The sequence below is a fragment of the Cotesia typhae genome, unplaced genomic scaffold (assembly GCF_013202065.1).
Source record: "Cotesia typhae breed Kobodo isofemale line unplaced genomic scaffold, CoteBio_Ctyphae contig_119, whole genome shotgun sequence".
Taxonomy (NCBI): domain Eukaryota; kingdom Metazoa; phylum Arthropoda; class Insecta; order Hymenoptera; family Braconidae; genus Cotesia; species Cotesia typhae.
Window position 1 is genome coordinate 474442 of NW_027423712.1, and position 9652 is coordinate 484093.

The 9652-nt window shown below is 30.8% G+C and overlaps 3 protein-coding genes across 3 annotated transcripts; 1 reads left to right on the top strand and 2 right to left on the bottom strand.

The window, feature by feature from the left end:
- Positions 1 to 86: 86 nt before the first annotated feature.
- On the bottom strand, positions 87 to 3033 carry Tbc1d22 (TBC1 domain family member 22). The gene is made up of 7 exons (XM_074247636.1): positions 2661 to 3033; positions 2367 to 2534; positions 1592 to 2288; positions 1267 to 1521; positions 939 to 1188; positions 628 to 851; positions 87 to 540 (listed from the first exon to the last, which is right to left on the bottom strand). Exons 2-7 carry the CDS (start codon positions 2444 to 2446, stop codon positions 400 to 402), a joined length of 1647 nt encoding a protein of 548 aa, XP_074103737.1. The 5' UTR covers positions 2447 to 2534; positions 2661 to 3033; the 3' UTR covers positions 87 to 399.
- A 520-nt stretch (positions 3034 to 3553) lies between these two features.
- Positions 3554 to 4832, bottom strand: LOC141530507 (uncharacterized). Its single transcript, XM_074247649.1, has 2 exons — positions 4673 to 4832; positions 3554 to 4524 (listed from the first exon to the last, which is right to left on the bottom strand). The coding sequence occupies exons 1-2, from the start codon at positions 4740 to 4742 to the stop codon at positions 3704 to 3706; spliced, it is 891 nt and encodes a 296-aa protein (XP_074103750.1). The 5' UTR covers positions 4743 to 4832; the 3' UTR covers positions 3554 to 3703.
- Positions 4833 to 5213: 381 nt separating this feature from the next.
- Positions 5214 to 7518, top strand: LOC141530493 (uncharacterized). The gene is made up of 3 exons (XM_074247623.1): positions 5214 to 5444; positions 5513 to 5683; positions 5764 to 7518. Exons 1-3 carry the CDS (start codon positions 5397 to 5399, stop codon positions 7396 to 7398), a joined length of 1854 nt encoding a protein of 617 aa, XP_074103724.1. The 5' UTR covers positions 5214 to 5396; the 3' UTR covers positions 7399 to 7518.
- Positions 7519 to 9652: the final 2134 nt, after the last annotated feature.

A 9652-nucleotide genomic window follows, 5' to 3' on the forward strand; every position in this document is an offset into this window, starting at 1 on the left:
TTGTATATTAATAATACAATAACGACAATATCATTTATTGATTTACATATATAGTATATAATCACGGTAATTATAAAATATTTTATAATTACATGGATTATACATAAAAATATAACACATTTGGACTGATATATCAAATTCATCATCCAATTTTACGCATAATATAAAAAACGGCGATAGATGATATAGTAATAATGATAATAATTAATAAAAACTCTGTTCTCTTTAAAAAAATTATTATGACGGCACGAAATTATAATATCGATTGGCTAGTTAACTATCCGAATCGGAAGAAACACAAATATGATATTTACGGTGATGATATTTTATTTTCGATATTTACTTGGCCAATACGACTGTTTTGTCCCTCAGATCAACTGAGTACGTATTGAGAATTGGTCACCTGGCATCGTGAGCCTGAAGATGATTCGGTGCGTCGGCAAAAGTGAATTTTAATTTATAAGCTTCTGCTACGAGAACGCCTATCTCTGAATCGGTCCAATTTTGCGTCGGTAAATTTTGTAACATCAACATTAAACCCTACAAAAATAAATTATTATTTATTATTATTTGTTTATTGACAATAATTCTTTTTGGTGTTTTGTAAATTATATAACAATTGCTAACTTGAAAATCGGGCTGCGCGAGAAGATGACGTCTCCATCTGAGGAGAAAAGCTGCACAAACATACAATTGAAAGGATGCAAAGCGGTCTGACTCGGCGAGATATGTGTCCCAAAGTCGTATCGTACAATGAAGAGGTATTTCTCTGGTCAATAAATTATTCATCCATCTAAACGAAAATTGGAGGTAATCAACGCCGTGTTGGTGTAAATGTTGATGAAGCGGCGCTAAATAAAATATATAAGCCAATAATTATTAATAGAATTTTTTAATAAAAAAAAAAAAAAACCTTAATAAATAATAAAAAAAATTACCATCGATTCTCTGTATGAGTTCTTTGAGTTGGTTAACTTTGTGTTGAATACCTAATTGAGCAAAGATATAATTATCTTGAATACCATCTAGGAACTTGGATAGGCACCAAAAGCTGTCAGCTTCAATAATATCTCTTTGTTTTTGGTCCAGCGAGGCTACGTCGTAATTTTCAAGGTCTTGCCAAGCGGAAACCGGCAGGGCTTCTTGCAGAAAAACCAGGAAGAATGGTGTTACCAGGTCATTCATGCCCTTAAGTTATTTTAAAATAAATTTAACAGTATAAAAAAAACTTGTAAGTAAGCTTTAGTAATCGACGTTGAAGTATACCTGGACATAACCAGACGCAGGGTGTCTTATCGCCCATATGTAGAGTATCCTCTCGAATATCAGTTGTACGGTCTTCTGTTGGAACAACGAAATTAGAGGAGACATTCGTGGAATATCAATATGAATTTGTCGATATGTATCTTGAAAAGCTTCATCTCTTTCAACGTCATAGTACTGCTTTACGAGACTCAAATAATCCAAGCGTTTACGCTCCAGTACTTGCTGACGTCTCTCCAAATTAGCCGGCAAATATTCCTGAATAAAATTAAATAATTTATATTCAATAATTTAATTAACAACAAGGTTTAAAAACTAATAAATTTACCGATAAAAGTCTCCAAATAATAGACCGTAACTTGGCTGGAACTCCAGACCATGACAATTGCCGTAACTCGTCTAAATTAAGGAGCGAAGCGTCCAAGAGACTTTGAAATTTATCCACTTTACTTTCACCGTCTTGCTCCTTAAATGGTACAAAATATCTAGAAGGCGTCGAGGACGGTCTGAAAGCTTGAGGTCTACCTGGGTAATGTGAGTTACCTCGATAAGGCGAGCATACCATTTTTTCTTTAACCTGAGTGTCTGTTTCTGTTTGTAAATTATTGCATCTACTGCGACTGTTTGGGTATACGACAGTCGTGCTAGTGCGATCATTACGAAGATGGATCGGTTGTACAGCTAGTCGCTGCAATGCCTCCATTCTTTTCTCTTCTGGTATTATTTCCTGAGTTTTCCCCACTTGGTAGTTTTGAGTAGCTAAATTGTTATCACTGCGACCCTCGCCGCTGCGGTGACTGTTAATTACGCTCATCGCAGCCGACTGACTCACCCGTTTAGATATTTTTACGTCGGAAACCATGCAAAATTCGTCATCTCCCGAGTCCCAGGCGTCGTCAACACTCTCTTGGAAATCTCGAAACGAAGCAGCACTGCTGCCAGCACCTATCGCTCCTCCATTACCACCTGGCAAGTTACTCGCACTGGACATTTTCAGTTGGCGATTGTCTTGCTTCAAACTCGGCCTGAAATTTTTAATTAAAAAAATTTATTTAACTTCTGAATAATTAATTAATTAATTTAATTATTTTCAAAATACATACCTTCCTGGAACAGCTCGTGCATTTTTTTTCCAAAATGATTGTTGATTATTTACTTGATTCCGGTAGCCACGATTTTCCATATTGCAAAAAATTCCTACACGTTCATTTTAAATATTTCGTAATATTTGTAGATCAACTCACGATAACTCCTCATAACGTCTGTTATGACTGTCATAAAAAAATATAAAATCAATTACTATCATTACTCTATTATAAAAAAAAAAAAAAATATCTTTATACATAGTGACATTATAAAAATTTAGGTTATGTTAATGATACAAAAATATACTCAACTGTTAAATGAATCAAAATATTATCATCATTGCACTTGATAATTTTCCGATGAATTTTATTAAAATTCACTGTTGTTAAATACTTTCTTACAAGGACACTGTAATTACTTGATAACAGCGAATTAGACAACATGGCACGTCATCGTACGAAAAGTATAAAAAATTAAATAAGTAGCAATCGTATTACCACTCACTCAAGAAGACATATCGGTACTTTGTTATTAAGTATTTATCTAAGTATACTTATAAATAAATTACAAACAAATATAATTGGATAAAAAAAAAATCTTAAGTAGCTATTATATGTATAGTTATTGTATTGGATGTGTGGCAATTTTAACAGCCCGCAATTTGTAGCGGCAGGTGCTGCCACCACCGATGAATCTTGAACATGTTATTGTCATCACACCATTGTCTTTATGATTATTGTTATTTTTATTTTTATTTTATTGTAAGCATGATATAAATGTCAATCATTATTCATAAGGCCATTAAAATTATTTAAAATTTTCTTTTGATAAATGTACTTACTCATGATTAACAATAATATTTTTTATGCAATTTAATGTGACGGTAAGATGGATTAAAAAAATTTTTTGTTATTTTTTTAAATAAATCTTATTTATATTGAAAGAACATCAAGAAATTGCATACTTTTACCTTAATTAAATTTTTTGCGAAGTTAAATACTTTTATCAACAAAGTAAATGTTTCCTTGTATTACAATAATTAACTTTATCGATAATTCTAGCAATTATATTTATCAAAAAAATTCAGGTGTCCCGATGCATTTTACTTAAAGCCAACATTAAATATTTACTTTGAAAGCTTACAAAGTTTTAAACAACAAAATGTTTGATGAAAATATAAAAATTTTCTAAATCACTGAATAACTTTGTTAAACATCAAATAAAAAAATTTTTATAAGAGTTAATCATACAAATTTTACATTACAATGGTGATAAATGCGTATAATAAAGGATCCTAGCGAGACTAGATGAATGAAGAAAAAATTTTGAGAGGAATTCAAATCAAAACATCTGGTTAATTAAAAAAAGATAGTAGTCGCCTAAAGATTGATGTTATAAATAATGGAAAAAATGATTTAGTTTCTTCTTCTTCTAAGTTTTCTTGCAATTCCTCTACTTGATCCTGTACGTTATCCAACATCTTGTCTACTTCTTCTACTGCTTCTTGATACTCTTGTTGTTGTTCCTCTTGTTGTTGTCGTTGTTCTACTTGTTGTTGTTGTTGTTGTTGTTGTTGTTGTTGTTGTTGTTGTTGTTGTTGTTGTTGTTGTTGTTGTTGTTGTTGTTGTTGTTGTTGTTGTTGTTGTTGTTGTTGTTGGTCTTGTTGTTGTTGGTCTTGTTGTTGTTGATCTTGTTGTTGTTGCTGTTGTTCCTCTTGCTGTTGTTGTTCTTCTTCTTCTTGCTCTTGCTGTTGTTCATCTTTTTGTTGTTGTTCCTCGTCTTCATCTTCTGAATCTTCTTCTTCGTCTTCGTTTTCCGAATCTTCATCTCCATTTTCTTCATCATCTTCATCATCATTTCCATCTTCCTCATCTTCATCATCATCATCATCATCTCCATCTTCTTCATCATCACCATCTCCATTTTCTTCATATTCTTCGTCATCATCTCCATTTTCTTCATATTCTTCATATTCTTCATCATCATCATCATCTTCTTCTTCTTCTTCTTCTTCTTTTTCTCCATAATCATTATCACCATCATCATCCTCTTCTTCTTCTTCCTCGTTTAATTCTCCTTCCAATTCTCCATTTAATCCTTCAGATCCTTCTGCTTCTCTTGATCCAACTCTTCCTCTGTCTCCTTGCTCTTCATCTCCAGCATCACGTCTTATAGCTAAAATAACAAAATCTTGCTTTATAAATAAATTTCTAATGGTAATTATATTATTTGTACTTTTAAGGAGAACACTCAGCACTAAATTCATGAAAAATTCAATAAACCAACATTGTTCTTAAACGCAAAAATATGAAAATATACTTACGGCCTGCATTGATAATACTTATTACAGTAATTATAAAAAAAAACGTTAAAATTGATTTGTGAAGAGTCATTTTTACTAAAATTTTTTCAGACAACAGAAAAGTCTCATCACTGAAGAATAAATAAGTAGCTATTGAGTAAAATTGCGATGGTTACTCATGATTGCTGGTAATATAATTCTAGGTAGTAAAAAATTATTTTTTAACTTGCATGTGTTAAACATTAGACATTTGTTGCTATCTATGCAATTTATGTCTTTCGATAAGCTTAACAATTATATTTATCAAGTTATTCATTGTCATTACTACAGTTAGACTTGAATATTTTTTCTTTTTACTTTAAAATTCATAAATTTCATAAAATACAGAAAGAGAAATTTTTTTTCCTTATTTATTTAAACTACTAATATTAATGAGTATTATAAATAATCTTTTTATTGTTTTTCTAGCATTTAGTATTAAATGATGCATAATTTTTCATGCTTTTTTGTAAGTCGTACTAATACGCGCTTTTTTGTAGCAACTGCTATCTGGCGGAGGTTGTTTGAACAGAAAGCTTAAGTGTGTTGTGTGTTTATTCTCATGGGATTATCATTAAAAAACTATATATAAATATTATATACCTAGCAACGTTTATATCTTTATGATATTTTTTTGTAATACTCATTATAAAAACTCTCATAAATCATTATACTTTGGTAGTTTGTTGTTATTAATTTTTTATCAATGAACGAGAAACGAGTGAGGTTAGAAAAGTTTACTTCAAAAAATGCGGTAATTATTCACCTTTTTTAATTTAATTAATTAATACCGTGCAATTAATTACAAAATAATTATTTTAGGACTCATCAAGTAGTTCTTGCAGCACTTCCTCTTTTTCCGAGGATGAAACTGATGATAAACGGCTGAAGCCGATCAAAGATTATTTATACAATCGGAAAGAAATGTCACGGCAATTATTTATGTCAGTAAAGACTGAAAAAATAAAAATGATGTTACCGCAAACATTGAAGGTAAAAAAATATATTTATTATGATAATTAAAATTTATTATTTAAAATGTATATTAATTAAAATTGATTTATTGATTACAGAAAATAGATTTAAGTGAACTAGAAGAATTGTGTGCGAACGAATTATGCGGGATGTCAAAGTCTAGAGTCCTGTCAATTTTAAACGGCAAGCAGATGTTAGATTCTTCCAATACAAGTGAGTCAGATGATTCAGGACCTTCGTTAGAAATAATTTCCGACACTGAAGCGTGGATAACTGACAGTGAGCTGCCAGATGAAAAGGACAAGGTCTCAGCGTCTAAAAGCCGTAAGGTAAAAACGAAAAAAATAAAAAAAGAGCCCATAGCTTCCGACAAACAAGCTAAAACAAATTCTCAAAATAAAAATAAGTCTACCCGTAAGCAAACAGCAGCTTTAGTTAAAGTTAAAAATGAAAAGGAGTCGAAAAGTCAGCCACAACAACAAGGAGAAAGTCTTCTTGATTTACTAGAATTGGAGATGCGGGCGCGGGCTATTAGGGCACTAATAAGGAAAGAGGAAGATATTATTCCTAACGAAACAACTTCTAAAGTATCTGCAAATGTTAATAAATTACTTGATCAAGCCAATATTTCATTGGCCGACGGTTTGGGAAATAATTCAACCAAGGATAAGGAAGCGGATAAAAGCAGTGCAAGGAGCAAAGTTGAAGAAGCTGTTTCTCTCTCGCTGAATTCAAACGAAGACGAAGATGTGGTTTTAGTTGTCAAACCAACGCCGACGATAAATTTACTGTCTAGTGACAGCGAAGCCGAGGACTCGAACGTCAACATTAGTAAATCTAATGGTGAAAAAATAGAGACGAGTACTGAATGTTATTTAACAGATAAAAATAATAAAGAAGAAAATCAGGACAAATTGACAGACTCTTTAAATATTAATAAAATTAATCAAGGTAATGATGTTAATAATAAATCTTCGGGTAGTACTAATAGCGAATCGAAAGACAAATCTCAAGACTCGGCGATAACTAAAGTACCAAGTGATAAGTCAAGTCAGTTATATAAAGAAAAGTCGAAAAAAATTAATGAACCATCAAAAGTATTGGAAGAAAGTAGTAACTCAATAGAGTTACACGACGAAGATGAAATAATAGATTTGGATAATTACTCAGATGATATGGATGAAATAGAAAATGATAAAATAGTTTCATCATCTATCAAAAACAATCAGAGTAAAGTTGAGGTAAAATTTAATGTCGAAAGCAATTCGACTGAAAGTTCATCACTTGATTCCAGTGAAACCTGGGCAACTCGTTATTATCAAACAGATAATGTACAAAGCGTTATAAAGGAATCGAAAATTCAATCGGAAATAAGAAAACGTTTGCGCGAGAGACAAAAGCTGTCTAAACTTAATAATAATAGTAATAATAACGGGAACGCCGGTACCAAAGAGTCTGCTAGAAAATCTAGCGCCGTTGAAAAACCTATTGAGCCGGATAATAGTAAACCGACAGGATCAGTTGAAGAATATTTAGCTCTCAAAAGAGTCTCCAGTCCAGACGTTAAATCCACAGTATGTGAACAAAATCCAACTGACGTTAAAGTCGATAATATTACTGGTGAAAAAATATTCCCAGTTACTACTGAGAATATTGATCAAAGTGCTGGTGATGAATCGACAATTGAACAGCCCCATGTATCTCCATCAATACCAGTCCAGGAAAATTCGTGATATTAATAGATAATAATAATAATAAATAAAATTTAAATATATATACCCACAAAATCCAATAATATAACTATTTTATTATTTATATCCGAAACAATTGTCAAATAAATAATTTTTAATTAATCACAGTGACTAATTTATCTTTAATATTAACTGTAATTAAATATTGTTATTATTATCAAATTGATTAATATGAACAACTATATATTTATAAGTAATGTATTCAGGTATCTATAGATCGAAAAGTTATAATTCAATCTCAGAAATTGATTTATAGAGTCGGTGACGCAGCATACCAGAGATGCAAAAACGTTACGATGTATCATAATCATTGCTGAGTATGCGCGCATCTTGCAAAGTGATTATATATGAGAAGTGAGAAAATCAGGCAATCAACAATTATTAGATACTCCGATAATAAATTCAATTACATCTCTTAATATACTGATGGTAAGGAGTAAGCTATTATGTAATTAAAATATCGACGTCAAGAAATTGCTCAGCCAAAAAAAAGGGGATTTAATTAAAATTTTATCAATATTCTCTACCCTTTGACTTGATCAACGAGCAAAGCTAAGTAATGCAACCATAATGAGTTAATGATTGAGTTAGAGCCATTAGCCAGTCATTATCGGCTCGATGAACATAGGCGGGAGCCAACGATAGCGTATATAGTTATAAATCTCACTTCTGGGGGATGCTTTAATACGTTTGAATCGAACGTGCGACGGAAATGTGAATAATACTATTGAATCCCTACGGCGAAACATCGAGTCTTTTTAAAATACATTCTGCTAAATTAAGTTTTGTCTTTAGAATTTTTTTTGTCCTTTTTTTTACAGAGTTTCCTTATTATTCATCAGCTTTATCCACATTCTCCATCTCCTGCATCGCATGGCGGGTTGGTTTATTTAGCAGAAGCCAAGAACAGGTATTGATAGCTCAACTGAGTTGGCTTAAGAATTATTCAGAGTTCATGAATACGTTTCTCTTTGCAAGTTGACGTCAACAATTTTTCTGCTCCAATTCAATTATACCTATTCTCCTCTACTATACTGCGTTAATTCATTTACCGGCTTTTTAAAATTACTATTTTTATTATTTTATTTTCTGTTCTTTTCTCTTTCACAACTTGCCCATAATAACGTGACATTAATCCTATTTCATGCATGAGTACGAAAATACCCATTGACTGTGCAAGTGCGATAAACAATAAATGATATGAATTACAATTCAATAATAAAAAGTCAAAAAACAATAATTAATAAAAAAAATTAAAATAATAATAAAAATATATAAGCGTATAATTTTAGTTATAAATTGTTTGCATCAATTATTAAAATATTGCTGAATCGTATAATCCATTAAGTACTTTATCTGCCTGGTGACTTATTACAGCCGTTCGACACTTAACGTCTATATATTACTCCAATTTTTCATCATCCATTTTAAATTTTTATTATTATTATTATTATTTCAATTTATGACATTAAAGTTACCAGTCGCTTCATAATTTTATAATTTTTTTTAACAAATAAATTTGTTCATGAAAATTAATTTAACAAATAAATTATGGTAAAAAAAAAATTCTTAAAAAATATTGACATTTAGAAATTTTAAAAAACTACAAATGCAATTTTTTGAAAGAAATTTACTTGTTAAAAAAAAAATTAAAAAATTGTTAAGTGACACAAAAAACAAATTTCTTTCGCAAAAAAAATTTTAAAGAAAATAAAAGTTATTTTGAAGCAAGAAGAAATTTTTTTGGCTTAAGAAACTTTGACTTCATTCAAGAATTTTCAATCTTGCTTAATACTTTCTTGAGAGTCAAGAGAATTTACATTCGAGTTAAGAATTTTTTTGCTATAATTTATTTGTTTAAAAAATTTTATAAATATCTGCTAAATTAATTTATAATTTTTTAATTATTTAAAAAAAAACTTACCGGCGTCTTGTTTTTTTCTGGAATGCACTGGAAATTAAATAGCCATTATTCCAATGAATCTTTAAATATTAGCATTCAGCTATTTTTCATCAGTACCTTTTGTGGTGCAGTGAGTTGGAGAACAAAAAAAAAACACTGAGTTGGTACATTATCCTGGTGAGTAATAAAAAAAAATAAAAAATGTGAATAACGACAATGCATTTGCGTGGTTCTTCTATGCGGCTCGGAAAAATTCTTTCCTGGTAACTAAGGAGTGGTAGTTGTAGACGGGCAATCAAATAACGATCGAAGTGGTTTTTCCACGGCATTGCC

Excerpts from the sequence above, each read along its gene's own strand:
- Tbc1d22 (XM_074247636.1), bottom strand. The coding sequence starts at position 2,446 with ATGGAAAATCGTGGCTACCGGAATCAAGTAAATAATCAACAATCATTT. Across the intron at positions 1,189-1,266 it reads CTGCGTCTGGTTATGTCCAG|GGCATGAATGACCTGGTAAC; the intron begins GTATACTTCAAC and ends AAATAACTTAAG. Across the intron at positions 852-938 it reads ACTCATACAGAGAATCGATG|CGCCGCTTCATCAACATTTA; the intron begins GTAATTTTTTTT and ends TATTTTATTTAG.
- LOC141530507 (XM_074247649.1), bottom strand. The coding sequence starts at position 4,742 with ATGACTCTTCACAAATCAATTTTAACGTTTTTTTTTATAATTACTGTA. Across the intron at positions 4,525-4,672 it reads AAGTATTATCAATGCAGGCC|CTATAAGACGTGATGCTGGA; the intron begins GTAAGTATATTT and ends TTGTTATTTTAG.
- LOC141530493 (XM_074247623.1), top strand. The coding sequence starts at position 5,397 with ATGAACGAGAAACGAGTGAGGTTAGAAAAGTTTACTTCAAAAAATGCG. Across the intron at positions 5,445-5,512 it reads AGTTTACTTCAAAAAATGCG|GACTCATCAAGTAGTTCTTG; the intron begins GTAATTATTCAC and ends TAATTATTTTAG. Across the intron at positions 5,684-5,763 it reads TGTTACCGCAAACATTGAAG|AAAATAGATTTAAGTGAACT; the intron begins GTAAAAAAATAT and ends TATTGATTACAG.